At 44.7% G+C, this 23,205-nt stretch overlaps 2 protein-coding genes across 2 annotated transcripts in view; both read right to left on the reverse strand.

The window, feature by feature from the left end:
• Positions 1-23,205, reverse strand: part of Zng1a (Zn regulated GTPase metalloprotein activator 1A) — an 88,744-nt gene that overhangs the window by 11,147 nt on the left and 54,392 nt on the right. The window lies entirely within an intron of this gene.
• Foxd4 (forkhead box D4) lies at positions 13,186-22,482 on the reverse strand. The gene has a single exon (XM_013155130.3). The coding sequence runs from the start codon at positions 16,091-16,093 to the stop codon at positions 14,834-14,836; it is 1,260 nt and encodes a 419-aa protein (XP_013010584.1). The 5' UTR covers positions 16,094-22,482; the 3' UTR covers positions 13,186-14,833.

Raw genomic sequence — 23,205 nt, forward strand, 5'->3', positions numbered from 1 at the left:
TTTTGGTGCTGAGCTTGAACTCAGGACCTTGCACTTGCCAAGCAGGCGCTTACACCACGGAGCTAAATTCCCAGCCCAAAAGTGTTGTTTTAATGACATAATTCCATAAAGACAAAACAAAGGGAAAAAATCATTAACAAAGAAAGTCAACAACTTACGAGAAGTTGAGAATGAAAGAATAGCAACTGTGCTAGTCAGCCAGAAAATGTAAGTTTAAAAAGGATTTTATTAGATATGTCCTATAACAAAAGACTTATAAACATTATGGAATATGTTTTCAACTATAGTCTTCAAAAGTTATAGAAATCCTGTTTAGGGGCTGGAGATTTAGCTCAGTGATGTACATGCTTGCCTGGCAAGCAGGAGATTGTGAGTTCAATCCCTGGTACCAAAAAAAAAAAAAAAAAAAAGCAGACAAAGAAACTTCTGCTCTCCTTCTCTACCATGATCTATTATTGTAAGCCTGTAATCCCAGCACTCTGGAGGCTGAAGCAGGAGGATCATTATGAGTTCAAGAACAGTCTGGGCTATAAAGTGAGTTCAAGGCCAGCCTGAACTGCATAGCAACATCTTGTCTCAAAAAGACAAAAAAAAAAGGAAGAAAAAGAAATCCTGTTCAAATGACACTTTGACACTTATCAAAACTTCCCCCCACCCATTCAACCAAAACATCATGATGTCATCACCAATGACTACAATCTTTTAGGTCTCTCTCTCACAACACTGGTGCATTGAGGTAAATGAAAGACTTTAACTCCCTTAATTGCCCCTGGCCTTTGCCAAAGCTACCTGAAATATATGGTAGAGATCAAAAGGATGTGCTTGGTTTACAAGCACAGCTCCAAGACAATCCCCAATCCTCCAGCCTTCCACACCAGATCCCCACCCCAAACCCTTCCCTCTTCCATGCAGATTCTGAAATGAGCATGGGGCCTCAGCCATTTGTTCTTATTTCTTAGTATTCTGCCTCAAGTTAACATTCCTTTCGCCTTTAAAAATCATTCTTGTACCTACTCTGAGGAACTTTCTCCCCTACCTCTAACACCACAGACCTTGTTTGAAAGCTCTTTTATCAACTCCCTGGCCTCACCACAGGAGGAGTGCCTGGAACACCATTCAGGGCTATTCTCAGTCCAAGTGGAAGGCAATGTTAACTTTATAAAAGTGTCTCTGGAGTTATATCTACAATAGCATGATCAGAGACATGCCTGTAAGGATATAAATTATCCTACAGAGCATTTAGGGAAGCCAAAGAAAATAAACCCAGTAGGCAGTCTTTCTCAGACCCCCAAGTGATTGAGAGTCTTTGCTGAGTACTTGGTTGCTGTCTGGCCCTAAAATGCTCCTCTGGACCCTGCTGAGGGGGGAGGAAGTCATGCACATTATCTCCAGATAGAGGAAGTCAGGAGGGACCCTCGGAGGCCAGGAGGAGTCTGTACCCTGAGTTGCACTGAGCTTTGTCCTGATTTTATGTTGCTTGAATAGCAAGAAAAATAGGAATTTTGAATTCACAGATATGGATGTAAAGCCTAATCTAAAAATTAAAGATGGTGCATTCCTGTTTAATCTTTCTGGATCTCAAGTTCCTCCCTATAAAATACAGCTGATAATAATAACAATTTTGCACAGTCATATTCAGAATTTTAAATGATATATATAAAGCAATTTTTGATGCAATGTTAATTACATGGAGACTCTCTGGACGTGATAGCTATTTTTTAAATTCTTACTTAGGCAAAGACTCATTTCACTTCCACCTAGAAGTGAAGCTCAAAAGCACCTATGGTAGGGTCAAAATTTGCCTCAAACAATACTGTAATATGGTCTCATCATTTAAAGAAATTTTTGGAGTTTTTTATTTGTTTGTTTGTTTTTACTTAATCAAGATCTGCAGAGCCTTATAATGCAGAAAAGGTAAAAGAGTTGAAAGAGCACAAGTTGCCAATGCCTTCTCTCTGATTTCTAAGCAGACCAGTATCTTCATGGAACCAATTAAAATGAGTTTCATGCAAAGTGCGCTCTGGCTGAAGAGATACACTGAGGACTCTCAACCTTGATTGCATGTGAAAAGCAACTGGAATTGGCTGAAAGGGGCCCAGCATCAGAGCTGTCCGATGGCTACAGTGTGCAGCTCAGATGAAACTCCGCCAGCCTTTTTTGAATGATCTATTAAATGAAGTATAAGTATTTACTCACTTAAATATTTGAAATTTCTTCCAAATACCACTGAATCTCAGCCTGCATGCTGCTGAATCACTTCTTGATAAGTGGTCAAGGGCCAGAGGCATAGTCTTTGCTCAAAGGCTTAAGTCTGGCAAGAAGGTGACCAGGAAGTCATGTGGCCCTGGCTTCATTCCTATTTTACATAAGTATGTGGTGACAGAAACAAACAAACTAGGAAACATAATTTTATGGTACCACTATTACACATTTGTACTGTCATTAACCAAAAGTCATTATGAGGTGCACAATTGTATTGTTCAGGTCCGAGGTAAAATTAAGGCTAACACTAGAGCCCAACTGACCTTGTTTTTCTCCTCCTTGGTACTGGGAATTGAACCTAAGGGGCTTCTACCTCGGAGCTGCACTCCAATCCCCTTTCAAATTTTATTTTGAGACAAATTTCACTAAATTGCCTAGGTTGGCCTTGAACTTGCATTTCTCCAGCCTTGGACGCCCAAGTAACTGGGGTTATGGAATGTGCTACCACACTGGCCACCTCTGCTCTTGACGAGTTGCATTCCATGCTAGCATTCAAATAGCAGAGGGTTTCTCCTATCTACCTCCTCCACCATGACCCTACTTATCTCAGAGAACTCTCTCTGTCTCAATTTCGGGCCACATTCCTACCCCTCAGCCCTTTTGCATGAGTCCTCCAAACTGCAGCAGTCAAGGACCATTACATAGAGGACAGCACTGCTGCTGCAGGAGACTCCATTCAAGGATGTGGCCCAGCGCGTTTGACTTAGAAGCTTCTCTCTGGCTTTTTCTCTGACCTTCCAGAGCTGTTTGCAGTGAACAGCGAAACTGCACACCCAAAGCCCCAGTCTGTCAGCACGAGCAGATTGTTCTCCTCTTCTTGGTTCCCATGGCCAGAATCCTTAACTAATCCTCCACCCATGGAGTGGCACCGATTTCACAAGCTGTTAATTCAGCTGCTCAGCTAACATCTGCTCTTGATTTACTTGCTGAGCACCTCCAGTGTGTACAGAGCTGCGTTGTCACGCTTCGCCCTTCTCAGCTACTCACCCCCTTCCTCCTCTGCACCTGCACACATCTCTCCTGCCTCCTACTTCTGTCTGTGTTGATCCATCCACCTGCACTCCAGACCCCAGACTCCTGGGAGCTGGTGCCATCAATTACTCTCAGCCTGAAATCTTTTTCTCCAGCCCAAGGGCTCTTTCATTTATTCAATGTAGTAACATGTTTAAGCCTCTCCCATCTTGGGAAATTTTTTAAAAATCTCTCACTTTAACCCTATCTCTTTCTCCAATTTCTTATTCAAAGTAGCCTTGATATTTATTTGTATCATGTGCTAGACTGCGCAGTGTCCCTGCCAAGGAAAAAAAAATTCTTGTCTTCCTAGAATGTGTCTTTATCTGGAAGGGAGCTCTGCAGATTTCATTAGTTAAGAGTGAGCCCCTAACCTGCTGACCGGTGTCCTTATAAGAAGAAGAAACACAGACATGCACACAGGAAACTCCAGATGACGATGGAGGTGGACACTAGTGATGCATCTACAAACTCAGGAGTGCCCAGGCATGTAGGCAATACCAGAATTTCAGAGAAAGGCATGAAACAGTCTCTTCTCCAAGCCTTCAGAGAGATGGCACTGCCAGCTTCTTATTTTGGACTTCTGGCTTCCAGAATTACGAGACAATACAACAAAACTTTTTTTAAAAGCCACCCGCTTTCAGGCATTTTGTTATGGAATACTTATGAAATGAATATACTCCCTGAGGGACCTTTTGGTCACAGTTTTTTCCACAAATAACCTGCTGGAGCTAAATGTAGTGTTAATTTGATCTTCTGAGGTCCGCTGTACTCATCTGGTCCGTGTTGATGCTTTTCTCCCACATCCTTTGACCCCATCACCTCCTCCTAATCTCACATATCACAGCTCCCTGCTGCAAGCTGGGCCCCTGGGCCCACTCACTCTATCCATGCTCAGTTTCACCCTCAGCTCAACATCAGCTCCCCACTATCTCCAAATTGATGACCCCCAAGCCTCCGGCCCAGCACCTGCCCCAGTTCTAGTTTTTAATTTCTTTCTGTCTCCCGAGTACTTTTGCCTAGAATTTGTACAAACACCTCAAATACTACATGGATAAAATGGACATCTAGACCACAGCCTCCCAAATAACTGCCACTAACTTCTGGAGACCCTCCTTCTGACTGTTATCTAGGGTGACAGTGGAAGAAGTCAGTGTCCCCTGCCTCAGAGCTGCATGTGTATGTGCCCAGCCCAGAACTTGAAGAGGCTGAAGAATGAGATCAGACAGAACCAAGGACCAATGGACCCAGCTGCTGACCCATACCCACAAGAAGTGCCCAGTATTCCACAGCAACCTTCCGACACACGCTGCTGTGTGACTCCCACTTTTGAATCCTTGTGTAAATTTTTCATGTGTCCAGGCTTCATCAGGAACCAAATCAAGAGAAGGCGGCTGAAAACCTGAATATGGCTTAGCTAAACTGAGATAATACAAGGTCACCATAGGGAGAAAGAGCTAATAACTGTAAAAAATAGGAAATAATACAAAATAAAACACTGTGGAGTCATAAATGGGAGAGTTCTGTCTCTACACGCTGCAGCTATTTGCAGGACAGTGAGACCCAGAGGACCAGGGGAGATAGATGCCTTTGGACCCATGAAATGCGAATGAGGCTGTGAAAGGGATTTAGGATCTGATGAAATGCAGTAGGATGGGCACTGGGGGCTGAAGGGCAGCATGGCTTTGCTGGGGCAACCAGGGAACTGACCAGACATGAGCAAAGCACTAGAGGCAAAATTTTAAAGGTTGTGTCATAAGAAATCTGTGGCCACTGCATTTTCTTGGCAGCTTTAAAAAAGGAGTTTAGGGTGGTAAATACAGTGCACAGGCTGCTTGAAGGAAAGCAATGGGAGGCTGTTTTTTAAGGCAGAAAGGGAAAATGATACAGCTACCCTCCATACCTGTGGATTCTACCAACTTTGAACGGAAAATATTCAGGAAAAACTGCATCTATACTGAAAACATACAGACACTTCCCTTAACATTGTTTCCTAAACAACACAGCAACTATTTATAGAGCACCTATGTTTGTATTATTTATCATAAATAACCTAGAGATGACCCAAAACATATGGGAGAGTATGTTTAAGTTACGTACAGATGCCAGGCCTTTTTATAAAAGGGATTTTGGCATCTCACAGATGTAGACACCCGTGCGGCATCTTGGAACAAGGCCTCCTTGGAAATAGAGACACAGGGGCTCAAGTATATAAATTACATATGATATATATACGTTGCATATATATAATTATGTATATATAATGGAATGTTGTTCTTGTTTTTTGTAAATCTCCTGAGGAAATAGCAAATGTAAACATTTCTCCACTGAGCTGTACCAGGCTCAGTAAACTAAACCAACGCAGAGGACAAAGCAGAGGGCGACCATGCTGCACTGGCCAGGGCCTCCTGAGTGGCAATGCAAGGCAGAATCAGTCAGGGATGCTGCACCCAGGCACCAGCCAGCAGCACAGAGGAGTCTCCACATGCAGCAGTGGGGCTGTCCTAGCATCGTGGGCGTCACCCTGGAAGTGGCATGTACAGCAAGCCATTAGGAGCCGGGAGTCACAAAATGTGCCTGCAGCAGGACCCCTGGAGTAATGTTAGCAAGGAATCTGTGCCGCCTTTTGAAGACATTGTGCAGGGAAATGAAGGTGACAAACAGGGCAACAACAAATGACAGGAATTTGTCATCATGGTTTCTTCTCCCAAGTCTTCCCGTCATAGGTCATAGTCTATGGGCTTTGAGGTATAGGGACCTCAAACGCTCTAACATGTAGAAGCACTCTTTCTTTTTACTTCTTATACAAACACATTTTGCAAAATTACAACTACAGTTACAAAATCCCATTCACTTATTAACAGATAAATAGATCTCTACTGCATGTCTACGCCAGGCTCTGAAGATATGACAATAATCAAGACAAAACCCCATCTAGGAGAGGTTACAGATCTGCAAACCAGTGTGGCCAGGAAATTAAACAAGCATGATAGCTGGGAATTATCAGAGGACCATTCTGTACCCTTAAATCTAGTCTCTGGACCTTAACCCCCCTATCCTCAGAAACTCCAGCAAGACACACACGTAGCCTCCATTCCCCACACATGGCCCTCCGGTCAGTATCAGGAAAAACAAAAAGCTCTTTAGGGGAAGAGTAGTGGCTGCCAGGGTGAGCATGGGGCACAGACTTACTTTTGTGAGATGAAAAGGTTCTGGGTTCCGTGCAAAGCAGTGAGTGTACTTACCATTCGTGAACTGTGCACTTAAAGATGGTTAACATGGTGGATTTTACATGATATGCTTTTTTACTACAAAAAAAACTTCTTTGGCTACTTCCTGTCATACAATGCAGTCTTAACCTAGAAGAGGTTTTGATGCTGCGTGAGACCTTAGATTTCTCTCCCAGGACGGAGGCATATCCTGAGTAAGGATCTATACTGGGGGAAAGAGGGTGGAATTGTTCTCTCTGCTCCTCTAGTTTTTCATTTTGCCTACAAGGTTTCTGACTCTTCCAAAGTTAAGACTGGGCAAAGATATGGCTCACATGGAGCTGTCCCATTTCCCTGGAACTTCCATGGATTTGGCATGGGAAGTACCAAGTCCCAGCACACCTTCAGGTCCACATGTACCGGTGTGATAAATCACTCCAGAAGAGAAAGGGAGAAAGCAAAGTTCTTGTGAGTTTTTTTGTTTTCAATTTAGTAAAGTTCTTGTTTTATTGAATTTCTTTTCTTTCACATTGCTGATGGTCCAGGGCCTCACCCTTGCTGAGTAAGCTCTATGTTACTACAATATCTCCCCATCCCAACTTACTTTATCATGGGCTTTTGCACTGATACCTCTACATCTGGCAGGTGGTAAGTTGTCTCCCTGTCTCTTGCTTCTGAGGGTTTTTTTTTTTAATAAATACCCCTCAGTTTCTAGGATAGTCTTCCCACAGCTTACCTGAGCAGGCAAATGAACCTCTACTCCATCCACAGCCCTGAGGCATCTGGCGGACCTCTGCTGAGATCCCTTTGCCTCTGCAGCAACTTCCTTGGCCAGGGCACAAACGGAACCACACACTGTCATGCGGAGGCTTACTTATGGTCGTGAAAAGTACTCATATATTCTTGCACAAATCCAGTACCACAACAGATAAACCAGCCAGTGACGCCTCACGATTGAAGCATCTGGACTCTTGTGTTCTCTTTCCTTTCTCTCTGTGTCTCTCTCTCTCTCTCTCTCTCTCTCTCTCTCTCTCTCTCTCTCTCTCTCTCTCTGTAACACAGCATTTATCAGTCGACTCTGTAGTTACCTGCTTCATGTCTAAGACTAAACTCCAAACCCCAAGGCAAGGGAAGCACCTGCCTCATTCATCATTGTGTCCCCTGCTCTTGTCACAGTATCATTGCTCAGTCAGTAGTTTTGGGGTAAATACATAGCAAATAAATCAAAACATTAAGCAAAGATTAAGCTGCACAGAAAGGAAACAGGTGGCTCACATAAGAGGACGCTGCATCTGCTGTTCCACATGTTCTGATCTCAGTTTAAAGGAGCTATAGTTATTTCACATCATTCTACTGGTCTTTAGAGCTAGTAAGTACATGCCTGCAGGTAAGCAGAAGAGCTCTTCTTAAGTCTTGGTGGTCCTTGGAAGTGATAGTAGATATAGTTTGTCCCTCATATCAAAGGGTGAATTAAACTAACAGCACCAGAAACCTTCTAAAAGGAACAGCATGCCTGGTATACCAGCCATGCAAGGCAGGAGACAAAGAACACCCACCATGTGAAGACAGACTAGGAAACAGAGTCGAAGGTCAGGCATGACTCCACCACCATCCAGGGCACATCATCCTCATTACCATTATTAACTCACAGCTGACATTTCTAGAACCTTTAGTGACTACACTAAGCACTTCACATACATGGCCCCCGGTACTTCCCACAACATGTCTATAAAACAAAATCTATAGTCACTCCTACTGCATAGCTGAGGAACTGAGGATTGGAGAGTTTAAATGTCTTACTCCATGTCACAGAGCTAGTAAACAATAGAACCAGAATGCATACCATACAGATTTTGTAAAAAGACTCAATTTCTCATCACCATCTATCCTTGGAAACTGGATTCGTCCCCACGGAAACATAATCTAAGTTTTTTTGGTTTTTAGCATTTTTGTTTTATCTTGTTTTTTGGTACTAGGAATCAAACTCAGGACCCTGTGCATGCCAGGCAGGTGCTTATGCCTCTGAGCTGTATCCCCAGACCCCATAATCTAAGTTTTATTTTAATAAGCAAAAGCTACTTATTTATAGTAGGCATTTATATAGTTTTAGTAAAAATTAAATATCTGTTCGAGGATTAAAACTTCAAAGCTATTGAATTTCAAATATATTAAAGTATATCTGCATATATTATGTATAGATATGATATAACATTGTCAAACAGTGCTGAATGTAGTGAATCCAAAAATAAAAGCAAATAGAAAATATTCAGCAACACTACATATAATATCAACAGCTCACCAAGGAGGTATTAAAAAGTTAAAAAAGAGACCAGGGGCTGCAGGTTTAGCTCAGCGGCATAAGCGCCTGACTTGCAAGCAGGCAGTTGTGAGTTGGATCCCTGGTACCAATAAAAATGAAAAAAAAGAAAAAAAAAAAAGTTAAAGAGACCAAGGATATAACTCGGCCGCACAGCGCCTGCCCAGCAAGGCCAGGTCCTAAGTTCGATTTCTAGTACCAAACTAAGTAAATAAATACATGGTTAAAGAGCGTGACATATTAATTTTGGCTTTACAACATATAAGTGTAGCCTTTCCTAAAATCTGTTTGTCCTAATGTGGGTACTTTTTAAATAATACTGTTGGTAATGTGAAACAATATTTATATCCATCTAAATATATATCATATATATTTAAATCTATCTATATATGTCACTAATTTACATACTTACTAATATTAAAAATTTCAACTATTTTCCCTGTGCATTTTTAAGAATATGTCAGAAGTTTTTTGAAATATTAACATGAATATAATTTGGGTTCTACCTTCACAGAGGTTCCAGATATGGTGGCCATAGAAACCTGAGCAAATAACTGCACAGTGAAACAGCTGATATCACAGAAGAAAGGAAACTGTATTTAGTATCCATACTCATTAAAGCAATAGGGAGCCAAGAAACCTAGCCGCCTTCATTTTTATTAAACTTATTTCTTCTAGTTAACTGAATGTTTTGTTCAGTCTGATTTCTTTCATATGCTATTCTCATTAATTTACAATTATCCTAAAATGATTTTTTAAATCATTTTGAAAAAGCACAAAGTTCAAACTATCACTCTACCCCTGACCCTCACTGAAAAGTATGACATATCAGCTTCTACATTCGAAAACACAAAACAATATAAAACATAAAATTTTGAAACATAAAATGCCCTGGATTCTTCAACTGAAATTTTAAAGCTATAAAGAGCTTTATTCTCATCAAAATAAAATTAAGTTAAATTTTTGGATTAAAGATTTGATTGGCAACTTTATATATCCATGAATACACCAAAAATGGCAATCTATTTTTGAAAGTTAGAAGAAAATATTGTGTTTACAGTTAGGGAAATTTCACATAGGTTTTCCTAGACTTATGCTTACCCCACTACAAATATTGTAAGTCTGAATAAGAAGCCATATCTCTGGGTATATCTTGCTGGAAAATCCTACTGGTGGTCAGAAAATATAGAATGCCAGATTCTTCGGAACAAGCCATGCAGTTTCTTCTACACAATGCAGGAAAAAAGAAAAAAAGAACGGGGGAAACCACAAAGGACATGCGACCCATATCAAGCAAATGCAATGTGTGACCCTTTGTGTACGCTAGTTCAAACTAACCAACTCTAAACTGAAACAGGTTGGAGACGGCTGGGGATATTTAAATATTACCAAGATAAACTGATACTATCAATGAATTATGTAGGAGTGATACTGGAAATGTGGCTAAATTGATGGAATTCTCAACTGTTACAGAGTTTCAAAAATATTTATGGACTACGTGATACAATATCTTGGATTTGATTTAAAATAATCTAGCAGGGAGAGGACTATCAGATGGTAAAGATGAAACAAGGTTGGCACAGCCAAGGAGTTAATTTTAATATAATAAAATATGCCATACTATATGATACAATTATAACAGAGGTTAATTACACAGATATCTCTACGTTTGCATGTATTTTAATTTTTTAATTTTTTAAAATGAGTTTTCAAAGTGAAAGAAATGTAAAGCATTTAAAATATAGCACAATTTATTCTGTATACTCTGTATAATTATATTGTACTCTGTATAATACAATAACAGTCACCTTTTAAAAAGTCACCTTAAACTGGGCATGGTGGCACACACCTGTAATCCCAGCACTCAGGAGGCTGAGACAGGAGGATCCTTGTGAGTTCTAGACCAACCTGGGATACAAAGCGAGTTCAAGGCCAGCCTAAACTGCATAGTAAGACTTTGTCTCAAAAAGACTAAAAGGCCAGAGGTTTAGCTCAGTGGTGGAGGTGCCTGCTTGGCAAACGTGAGTTCATGAGTTCCTGGTACCAAAAAAAAAAAAAAAGTAAAATTACATTGGGCTCAAAAAGACCAAAAACAAAAAAAAGTCACCTTAGTTTTAGAAACTATGAACCATAATATTGCTTTAAATATAGTAATGCATAACCAAATCATATCTAGAGAAAAGAAAATCTCTTGTGCTTCATTTAATCTCATTGTTCCTTTAACCTCGGTTTAGGAATAGACTACTTCACTAAGTCATTAACTGTCCCAAAATATACGTAATTCCTGTATTTTAAGAACCAATAAAACAGTGAAGTTTACACTCAGGAAAACCCTTTACTATGTCAAGGTAAATCAGCAACAGGAACCGAGAATGAACTGAATTTTCAATGTATTCTCAAAGCCCTTTTCTTTTTTGATCTCTATCTTTTCTTTTAAGAGAAAAATTTAATATCATTAGTTATCACCTCTATAAGTTCTTTGCAGCTACGTGGAGTAGTGTACATGGAGTCAATGAATTTTTACAACCCACTGAAATAATTTCAGAGTAGATAGGAATGCACATCCCCGAAGGCACCTCTTTACAAATTACAGGATGGTGACATTAGCACCTAGAGAACGATTACTATTTAGATTATAATCAGATTTAACGTGGGAAGAAATTTCTGAACATCTTTCCCAAATGTGGGAAGGGGATGAATACAAACTAGTCTCCCACACTTCCAAAAATGTGACAAAGGGCAGGTGCTACATTTTAGAAGACACCGATGGCTCGCTCTTGCTGACAGTTGAGCCCTCTAGCTGTGTGCCTTCTGCAGAGGTAGCTACTTGCCAGTGAGCAGCCAGGACTGTGCATTTTGGGTACTGCAGAGAGACCAGACACACGGAAGGACATCGCAGCGCTCCTGCGGGGTGCACATCCCCGCAGTCCCTGGACTCTCGCTTTTCTGCCCGCTGACCGCGATCCCACCCCAGAAGCCCGCGTCCTCTCCTTCTCCGCACCCACCCGCATGCCCACTCGGTGGACTAGGGTGCAGAGAGCGTGCAGCCCTGCGCCCCTGTAACCCCAGCTGGGCGCCTGGGGTCGAGCGCCAGCAGCTCCGTAGTACCGACTAGAGCGCAGCCGGGAGGTGGGCGAGGCCTGGAGGCGCGGGAGCCCGGCCTGCACCTTGGCGGTGGCCGAGGGATGCAGGAGGCTGCGGTGGCTCCGGCCTGCAGCCTGGGCAGTGAGGACCGCGCCGGCTCCGCCTGCGCCACGTGGAGGGACGCCGGAAGCACGGGGAGAAAAGCCCGGAAACTCACGCGGTTGGGATGCGCTGGAGCCTCCCGGGCTGGACTCCACGGGCGCCCGCACACCGCGTGGCTGGGCGTGCGCCAGACCCCGGCCTGCGTGGGGCTCCCACGGGCGTCTTCCTAGGAGACGCGAGGGGTCACCTCTCTGCAGGGTGAATGTCTTGCATGCGCACTGGGGGTCGTTACAGCGTCTTTCCGGAGTTAAGGGGAACCCAGTGCCTGCCTGGCAGCCAGAGAGCGGGGTGCTAAAAAGGAGCCTCGGTTAATAATGAGTGTTGTCGGCCTGGCGGAGTGGGGTGCAATCTGTGACCCCCGCACTCAGGAGGCTCAGGGCGCGGGGGTCGGCGACAGGGCAAGGCAGCCTGCGCTACGCAGGAAAGCCCTGTCTCAGAAAAACACAAGCAACAGCAGCGATCACTATTATTATTATTATTATTATTATTACTATCATTGGCGTTGTTAAAGGCCAAGGGCCAGACCCAGCGTGGGGTCCCTTTCCCGGGTCGCCCCACTGCCCCGCCCCGGCCTCTGCCCCACCCAGCCCCTTGCCCTCCTCCCGGCCAGGAGCTGAGCGCACCGGCTGGTGGGTCCTCCAGGAAAACCCTCGAACCTTCACGGAGCTAGGACACCAGGTGGTTTTCCGCCGCCCTAGTGGCGGGGCTGACCCGCGAGGAGCCCAGACGCCCGGACGCAGAGCCCCGCGGGCACCGGAGGAGCCGGGCCTGGGCCCCAGCCGAGCGCCACCTCTCCGCGCCCTCGGGCGCCTCGGGGCCCAGCGGACCGGAGAGCAGCGCCTACTTTTCGCGTCCCCCAGATGAAGGGTTTTCTCGGAAAGTCTTCGTTGGATACGGTTTCCTTAGGGGCAAATTAGGAGTCTGGGGTTACACCTAGTTCGGGCTCTGATTCTCGGCCACCCCAGTTTTCTTGGCCACCCCAGTTCGAGGCTGTGCCGGTCCAGCCTCGGTAACCAGGAACGCCGAGGGATCCCCAGGAGTTAAACCTGTCCTGAGCAGAGCTAAATTAGTCAACTGAATATATGAACGAAGGCCTGGGAACTTTCGCACGGGAACCGGAACCACGAGCAGGTGGAGAACTGGACCGAAACAGGACTTTTATTTTTACTTTGTTTCAGACTCTCAGACTGCCCCCCTAGACTTGCTGGACTTGCTAAGAAAAAAGGTGGGGAAGGAGAGGATCTCCTTAGAACACTCTTGCTACTTTGCAGACGAAGGCGCCGCGTGTAGGGCGGAGGGGTGCGGTCCCCAGCCCACAGCCGGCAGCTACTCCGGGTGGGGCGGGGCGACGTCCAAAGCGTTCCAAAGCTTGGACCCGGAGCGGGTGGGGATCGCTGGGAGGGCGTGGCCGAGCGGTTCCGGGTAACTCGGGCAACGGAGTTGCAAAGGGGCGGGAAATCCGTGGCCACTTACTGTCTGTGAAAAGGATCTTCCGAATTTCCCCTCCTTCCCGAAGTGGAAACTGGGACAGCAGGGAACAGCGTTTACAAGCGTGAGAGCAGCTCGGGAAGGACGGTTCCGAAGGACCGGTGCTCTAGGAATCTGCTTTCTTTTCAGGAGGCATTTTCCTGATGGGCATTTGGTCTTGTTTCCCGGCATTCCGTCACCTGGAGTCAAGTAATGCTTACAAAATCTTTTTAGAAATGAGTTAAGGAAAGGAAGAAAAATGCTTTGAAAATTCCGTTGCGTACGCGTACGTTTATTCTCTCTGAATAGCCTGAAAAAAATGTCTGCTACCTCCCAAATTGACCTCAAATAATCATTAGCTTATTGGGAAAGATGTTTTTAAACACGGAAATAATTGAAGAACAAATTCACATCTCTCCCGATTCTTTTTCTTCTAAAGATTCTCTAAGCATCGTCTCCGTCCCTCTCGCTCTCTTTGCGAGGCTGAGGGGGGCCAGACACCTGCCTATCACGGAGCTAAGCCGGCACCCCGAAATCTCTCATTTTACACGTCAACGTCTTCAAAACCTCGAATGTTAGGAATTTTTAACAGCCACAATAAAAATATATTGTTCTGATATCTATAATGAAATACAAACCAAAAGGCCATTGTTTAATTGCTAGGAAAGAAAACAAGCTTTAAGAAAAAGTCCGGTTAGAAAGTAAGGGACACATAAAAATAAATAAACGACATAGAGCGTAGGCATTTTATTTCATCTACACAGGCATTTAGCATCTCCCCACGGATCATGGCAGGTCAGACGTGGGTAAGAAGTGAGCTTTCCGAAATTAACCCTCTACATATTTCACACATCTAGCTCAGGAAGACGCGGAACCCATGCGCGTTTTGCGGTGGAATACTGGAATACTGGGAACACTTGCAGTTCTTGGGGAGGAGAAAAGGGAAACATGCTTTGCACCGGAGACTGTTTTCCTTGTTTTTCTTTAAATAGCACACCAGAATACACGGCCCCGGCTCAGAGCTCCTGGGAAATGTGCACATCGGGAAAAGCTGCAGGAGCCACAACCTTAGAGGGGAAAGAAAAAGTGATGGCCCCCGTCTTTACCACGTCCAGGTTTCTTTAACAGAACAGACAAAAACTATTCCTTTGTAACTATTTTGATTCGAACAGAAACCAGTGTTTGCTGCGCCACCGCCGCAAGATTTAAACGCGTGCGGGCGATAGAGAGCGGACTGCGGGAAGGCGAGGCGGGGAGCCCCTTCCTCCGGGCTCCAGGTGCCCCAGGTGGAGTCGGCCCGCAGGACGCGTGTGGGTGCAACTCAAAAGGCTGGAGAGGTCCCCTCTTGGGCCGAAGGGGCGGTCATCGCTGTCAGCCTGGGGCCCTCAGCTGCTGGCGGGTACCTCAGCAGGGCCGCGACGGCGGACAAGTGCTGGCCTAGGAGCGCGCCTTTGGGAGGAGCGCAGCCGCTGGCACAGTGCTGCTGCTGCTGCTGCTGCTGCTCCCGCTGCTGCAAAAGCGTCCGGGCGGCGGCGGCAGCGGACACGTGCAGCAGAGGGGCCGCGGCCTGGGGGTGCGCCAGGCAGGACGGGCGCTGGAGCAGGTGGCAGTAGCCCCAGGGCGTCTGAGGCAGACTCCGCGTGGTCCCCGTGCCGACGCCTCGAAGGATGCTCTCGATGCTGAAGGAGGTGCTCCCCGCTCCGCGGCGCGGCGCGGACCCTTCGCCCTCCTCCCAAGGCGAGGAGCCCAGCGACGGCTGCAGCGCCGCGAGGGCGCTCGAGGTCTCCAGGTCCGCGCCTTCCGCTTTCCCCAGCGCCTCGGCACAGGTGGGCGCGGAGAGCAGCAGGTAGCGCAGGGGAAGCGGGTGCAGCAGCGCGCACGGGCGGCTCCCGAGCACAGGCTGTGGCGGGGCCGCGGTCCCCAGCTCGAGGCCTAAGTGGGCGCTGTGCGAGGGGAAGGGGTGGTGCAGGTGGCCTCCCGGGTACGGGTGGTGGCGCTTGAAGCGCTTCCTGCGCCGGAGGAAGCTGCCGTTGTCGAACATGTCCTGGGAGGCGGGGTCCAGGCTCCAGTAGTTGCCCTTGCCGGGGTGGCCCGGCTCGCGGGGGATCTTGACGAAGCAGTCGTTGAGCGAGAGGTTGTGGCGTATGCTGTTCTGCCAGGCGGGGAACTTGCGGCGGTAGTAGGGGAAGCGGCCGCTGATGAAGGCGCAGATGCCGCTGAGTGTGAGGCGTTTGTGCGGGCTCTGCAGGATGGCCATGGTGATGAGGGCGATGTACGAGTAGGGGGGCTTCGCCGGCTGCGGGGCGTCTCCAGAGGCCGCCGCACACCTCGCCGGGGCCTTGAACTCGCGGCCAAACCCCGAGGAGTCGCTCGGGCAGCTGCCGCCCTCTGTGCGCGTCCCTGGCCGGCGCGGTTGCTCTAGGCACTTCTGCCCCCTTTCAAACTCCTCCTCCTCCACCTCCGGCTGCTCATCTTCATCTCCTTCCTCTCCCAGGACGTCGATCTCGCCGACTTCTCTGTCCGAGCTTCGTAGGCCGGGCCGCGGCGCGGAGCGCGGGCTCGCAGATCTTGGACAGCTCATGGAAGAGCAAGTGCCGGACGCCGGGCAGGCGCGGCGCGCGCTGGGCGCCCTAGAGCTAGGATCACCTGTTAGGTTTTGTTTTCTGTTTCTCCTTGTTTCCAAACCGCCGGCAAGGACACACTTGGCCTTTTATTAAAGCTGCTCGGAGACACTGTGTGCTGCACTCCCCTGCTTTATATGCTTCTAACCCTACCTCAAGCGGGGTCACGTCCTCCTGACGCAGTCCAATGATGAGGGTCCGCTGCCAGCACCCCCTCCTCCTCTCCCACCCGTCACCAGGAAGATGCTCGCTCTCAGGGTTTGACCAGCCTACAGGTCCCAGCTTGGCCTGGGCAGTTACTGCATCTTTAAAACTGTGCAGAGACAAGTCAGGAAAATAGGATTCCCAACCATGGCCACCTCGGCTTTTCCGAGGACAGAATTCCACATATATTCGATGTTTGAAAAAGAAAGTTGAAGAGTAAACACGGATGTTTCCATGTTTTACACGTTGATTAATCTCCCGTTTTGATTGATGAATTTTGTTCTCATACAAAACAGTGGAATGAGCTATTTTAATGTTCTAAGTATGTGACACAGCCCAAAATGAGTCCTATTGTACTTATTGCCCAACACACAAATGCCACTAAGTGTTGTTCCTGACTCAGATTTTCAGAAAAGCCTAGCATTATGTTGTGGAAGTTCAGGGTGAGGGCAGGAAGGCTAAGGAGTCTCCTTGACAGGAGTGATTCTCCCACTTCTGTCAATACTCCGCGCAGTAAGGAATACTTCTCTTGCACACACAGGTGTATGTGCTTAGAACAAGTTCCACAAATCTATATACTTACACCATCGCGATCGCTGGTATCTCCTCCTTTCTCTCAACGGTCCTGACCACTTAGTTGGTTTCATCATAGAAATCCTGTTTTCGGAGTCTGGCCCCACAACACCAAAGGCTGTGCCTAGTGTCTGAGCACATGCCTGCCTTTCTTTCTCTCTCTCTCTCTCTTTCTTCCAATCTGTCACTTCAGAAACTTTAAACACTTTTAGTGTGATAAAAATAAAACCTGAAACTTCAATTAAGAAAGCCTGGGTTGCAGTGTCATTAGATGTATCGGTGGCTTGGTGTTTAATATCTATACTGCACAGCAGTAAGAGGATAACAGCTCTGTTCACTAACCCAAAATCCCTGCAAGTAACAGGGCTTCCTTACTGGCTTCATGTGAATTAGTTCAAAATCCTTAATGGCACCACTAAAGTAGAACACAATGTTATATAAACAGGAACCGTATGGTAAAATACTAGCTGTGGTACATATTCATAATTTAAAACCTACCAACTTGGGGAAAAAATTTTGAGATGGCCTCTAATAAAAATGTACCATAAAAGAACAACAGTTAAGCCATTGTCACCTAGTCAATCTTCCATTAGTGTTTAATGACAATGAATTTCAGTTAGACTTGAAAGTCTTTTGTTCATCTTTATCCTTTCTCTAAGGCTAATTATATGCTGTTTGAAGAGAAAGAAACACAAAGTTTGAGCCTATCAGATTTGTGTTTGAATCCCAAACTTACCAAAGACTTTGTGTGCTCTCTTAACTGCAGGAGGCCTGGGTCAGGTGTCTTATTTAACCTGGTAACTCCCTGGTGCCTTCCCTTAACCCTTGCTGGAGAGGCACAGTTCTTTCTATCAACAAAGGAATCCCACCACCGTCACCGAGGAAGGGAAGAGAATAGTGTTAGTTTCCCTAAAATCAACTTCCATGGTGATTTGTGTTATTTACAAAAGGAAGAATGTAAAGACGTGACCCAAATCTGAACAAAAACCCACACTGATGGATGTCCAAGGGGTTGCAGGAAAAAAACTGAAGCATTCCTTAAAGTCATAGCTGGGACACTTTCAACAAAAGTGTTGGATTAATATCCAAAATACAACACAGATGTGTCCACACTGATAAAAACAAATGAGTAAATTCATGAAGGGGGGTCTCTTGCAGAATCCTAAATAAAGAATGCAACTGCTGTGCCCCGGGACCTGCTATTCAGTGGGGAAGCACAATGCTCTCCCCTCTAAAGAGTACAGAATGGAGACAGGGTGACTCTTTCCTACCTCAGCCAGGTAAGCAAGGCTGTTAAGGTTTCCTGGTGCAATAGAGAAGCAAAAGGAAAGAAAAAGTGGCATTTATTGAGGATGTGGACAGTGCACCATTCGTGGGTTTGGGCTTTCTTCTCTGCCAGAGACAAATATGGCGGGAGGTTTTATGATCTCTGACTGTGAAGGGCAGCCACTGATGACAGGAAGAACTGATTGGAAGTCTCTTTGCATGCATGGAAAAGGAAACAGGAAGTTGTAATCAGGGCTGAAGGGGAAGGAGGAAGTGTCCTCAGGGTTTTGCTTTGGCTTTCCACATTAGACCCACCGCCATAATGTCCAGTAATTTATACTAGGGCAGAAAGCTTTCAATGGCCAACATCAGTAGTTACAAATCATGTTGGCAGCAGGCACCCTTGTTATGACCAGGTGAAAATGGTACGCTGGTCTTCCTCTCCATCCTCTCCAAGTCTTACACTAATCAAGATAAAAACAAGGAGCAAATTCCAATAAAAGAACATTTTAAGTACCTGTCATTCCTCCAAACTACCATCAAAGATCAGCAAAATAAGCAACCTGTCAGTCAAAGTGTCATGAGACACGAATACTAACTTTAAAGTGCTACCTTAGATGGAATTCTCATAGGATAGTAGGTAAAAACTAAGCATAGAAAACAAACTGGACTTGGTAAGAATGTATCAGTGCTGGTTCACTAGCTGCAGACATCCATGTTAATAGTTGGGGCAGAAGGTGGTGAAGAAACTTAGCTACTCAACTTTTCTACATGCCAAAAACTTTTTTTAAAAATTAAAACAGACAAACAGGGAAAAGAATCTAGGAGCCAGGAAGTGGAGATTCAAGACAGCTGATAGGTGGGAAACTAAAATGTGATAAATCCATGCAGAATGCTCTTCAGCAGTAAGCACAGAGTACTGATGCTACTGTGTGGATGAACCTTGAAGGCGTGTCAAGGGAAGAGTGTAGCAGGCTCTAAAGGTTTAAAATGTCTCTCGAGACTTTGGGCTCCAAAGTGAGACACTTGGAAGGTGATCAGATCATAGGGCTGCTGACTTCAACCATGGATGAACTCACAGATGAGCTCATGGCCAAATGTGCTCTTAGGAGGTGGGGCCTGGTTATAGCGAGCAGGTTTGTTCAGGTATAACCTAGAGGGGTGTTTTCTTGGCCCTTCCCCTCATCCTCTCTCATTCTGTTTCCTGGCTGCCATGAGCTTTCCCCTGCCACACTCCTCCACCATGACATTTCTGCCTGGGAGCTGGCCAACCATGAACTGAACCTCTGACACTAGGAGCCAAAACAGATCTTTCCTCTTTTAAGATATGTGCATCCCAGCAACAGCAAGCTACCTAAGGGTCTAAACAGGCAGGGAAAATGATTGGTGGCTTTCTGGAGAAGGGCGTAAGGAGAAATGGACACAGGGTTTCTTTGTGAAAATGTTCTGGAATTAGATACTGGTAACAGTTATTTAACTCTGTGGAATACTAAACAAAATGAACTGTATTACTCTACATGTTCCAACTTTATGGTTTATCAATTGTATCAATTATGTCATGCCAAATATGTCAAATATTAAAACAGAGTTGAAGTAATGAAAACTTACTTGAATGCTTTGGGAAAATTAGGATGGCACTGTATTCTACACAAGAAAAGGGAAACATAAGGAACTCTTATTACCATAATCCATCAATTCCAGAGTTAAGAATCAGGTCTTACCTTGTAGCTCCTGCAACACTTAACACGGGGCCTGGTACACGCTAGGGACTCAATAGTATTTTATTACTTTTTTCCTAAAATTGAATAATTTTGTTTTCTCAGAACAAATATGCTAGTTTGAAAATCAAACCTTTCTACCTTAAACTTCAGGAAGGATAACGGTTTTTCTATACCCTAAAAATTATAGATAATTTGATTATCAACAGGAATAAAATATAGTATAGACAGGCATTATAGACAGGCATGGTGGCACACACCTGTCATCCCAGCACTGCAGACGCTGAGGTAGGGAGATCAGATTGCTGTAAACTGAAAGCCAACCTGGGCAACCTAGGAAGCTTAAGGCCAGTGAGACTGTCTCAAAAACAAAAACAAAAAACAAACAAAAGACTCCTTCTGAGACAAACACTTTAGTGTGTATTTCTCATCCAAATAAGGTCACATGTCCAATATTCCAAGGTGGTGTTCATTTTCCATATCAGTCCATCAGTATAAGGCATGTCTGTAAGAGGGAGTCATTTCAAATAATCTAAAGGTGGTTAAAGGTGGTTTTCCCATCTACACCAGGAATCCACAGGAAACAAGTACTCAATTTATAGCAACATACAGGCACATGTTACAAAATATTGATCCTCATTGCTTTATAAGCCTCACCTGCAAAATTCACTATTGAGAGATTAAAGCCTCTAGGAAAAACATATTTCTGTTTATCCTCAATCTCTGGCCACAATTCCATAAGAAAACTTTAAATTTTATTTATTTGTCTGAGAGAACTGAACCCAGGGCCACCCCTCGAGGACCAAGACTTTTTCCCCTCAGTACTGAAGACTGAAACTAAGACCTGGCTTGATCTACTCAAGCACCCTCCTACTAAGCTACACCGCCAGCTTCCAAGACTCTTTTTTAAAGGTAAGGCCTTACTATGTAGCTCAGGCTGGCCTCAAACTCACGGTGATGCTCCTGCCTCAGCCTCCCAAATAAGACAGATATCAGCCATTTACACTGACAAAAGTTAAAATGTGTTGTTTTGGAAATGGATAACTTCATTCAGTGCTAAATGAAGGCAAAGGGTAACTAGTATGTATTAAACATTTAAATGTGCATGTTTCTTGCAGATCAATTCCAGAGAAACATTCCTACCTAGAGTGTGAAAGGTGCTGACAGTGGCAGCCCCTCCCATAATCTCAGTACCAGAGACGGGCTTATATGCCACTGTAGTCCCACGCAAATCACTGCCAAGCTTCCATCACTCCCCAATTATCCAAACCAGGATTATCCAAATGTTCACTCTTGCCTTACAAGAAGCAACAAAACTGGCCTCCACCTACAACTCTCACTTCATCCATGCTCTCACTTGCCGCTTTCTGCCACCCTATCTTCGTCCCCATCTCCCAGTAGCTATGCTGGTCCTTACCCAAGGGCCTCCACGGGCCTTAGTTCCTCTGCACCGAGCCTCCTTGCCTGCTCTGTATGAATGAGCTGGGGGTGGAGGGGCGTCACTGAGACAGGACTCACTGTGTAGCTCAGCCAGGCCTCAAACACTGGATCTTTCTGCCTCAGCCTCCCCAGTGCAGGCCCAATGGATCCTTCTAATTCGGCTTTCAAATGCCACCTTTCCTCAGGTGTCTTCTCTGAGCACTCAGCCTGGGCCATCTTTATTGCTCAGTCTGCTTTGAGGTTACTTGCAATTTTCTCACGAGTGCCTTCCCCAGCCCGCAAGCAATGTGATTACCGGTCCTTTATCTGTGTGTGCTACTTCTACTCTAGCATTCTACTGAGGTAAACGCCCAGGTCCCTATAACTTTTTTTAAAAAATGACTGCCTTCTATACTGTACTCTGAATTTCTATGCAGACATTACGATATTTATATTTTAATAACCAAGCAATTGGCCTTCTGCTTGCAACAAAACAGTTTTGTAAAACTCCATTATTTAAAATTCTGGAAGGAAAATTCCAAAAGTCATTTTGATAGCTCCGACCACTACCATGTTTATTTTGAGACAGATCTTGCTAAGTTGCCTACTCTGGCCTCAAACTTGTAATCCTCTTGCCTGCACCTCCTGAGCAGGTGGGATTGCTGGTATTCACACCTGCCTGGTCTTGATAGCCTTCTACAATATTTAACAACGATTAGTCTCGGAATGTTCTTCATACAAACCCCACCTGTACTTTTCTCTAACAATTTAAGTACTATATAATTATGCTGATATGGCCTTTAAGAATAGGAGAAAATTTGTTCACTACTTACCAATGATTTATGTAAAGAGCACTATATAAAAAGTTTACTTACAAATGCGATGGCTTACGCCTAATCACTTTTTAAATCTTATAGTGTAAACTAAAGAAATTCACAATAACCAAGATGACTTTAACATCAATAGAACTGATTTAAAATACAAGTTCTAAATTAAGAACCCAGGGGCCGGGGGTTTAGCTCAGTGGCATGAGCACCTGCTTGGTAAGCAGGAGGTTGTAAGTTCAATCCCCGATAACAAAAATAAATAAATAAATGAAGAAAAAAAGAAAGAATCTAAATGTATTACGAAATAAATGGCTGAAGTTTCATCATACTAACACTAATGCTTGGTACTATTAAAAAATAGAGATAATTTTATTTCTCCCATTAAGTCTCTAGGAACTAAAGATTTATTTTATTTAATATAAAGTGATAGTTTAATTATTTTATTTAATATAAAGTGATAGTTATTTGCTTTAAAAATTTTTGTTAAAAGATCTAAATATTAAAACAAATATTAAATATATTGGAAGACAACCTAGATAAAAATCTTGAAGACATAGGCAGAGTTCATGAACAAAATGCAAACTGCACAGGAAGAGTACTTCAAAGAGTCAACAACTGGGATTTCATCTGATTAAAGTTTTTGTAGAAAAGAAAACCCACAGAATGGGAAAGAATTATAGCCAGCAATCCTTCATATAAAGGACTTATATCCAGAACATACAAAGAACTGAAAAACATCAAGTTCTCCAAATTCAAAGACTCTCTCCAAAAATGGGCATCTGAGATGAATACACATTTCTCAGATGAAGATATACAAATGGCAAATAAATACATGAAATGTCCACCATCACTGGTCATTTGAGAAATGAAATTAAAACAGCATTGAGATTTCATCTCAGGGGACTTCCGGGAGAACATGGCAGACAGATAGCAGCAGGTATGGAGGCTCTCTGAAAGAACCAGCTTGGAATTTAGGAATGGTGCGGAGTAAGGAGTCGTGAGCAGGTGGAGATATGCCCTGCTGACCCAAGAACGGACTGGGCTGAGAAAAACCAACTTGGAGTG

Source organism: Cavia porcellus, unplaced genomic scaffold (assembly GCF_034190915.1).
Source record: "Cavia porcellus strain 051 isolate PalLab524CR breed Dunkin Hartley unplaced genomic scaffold, mCavPor4.1 scaffold_1, whole genome shotgun sequence".
NCBI lineage: Eukaryota > Metazoa > Chordata > Mammalia > Rodentia > Caviidae > Cavia > Cavia porcellus.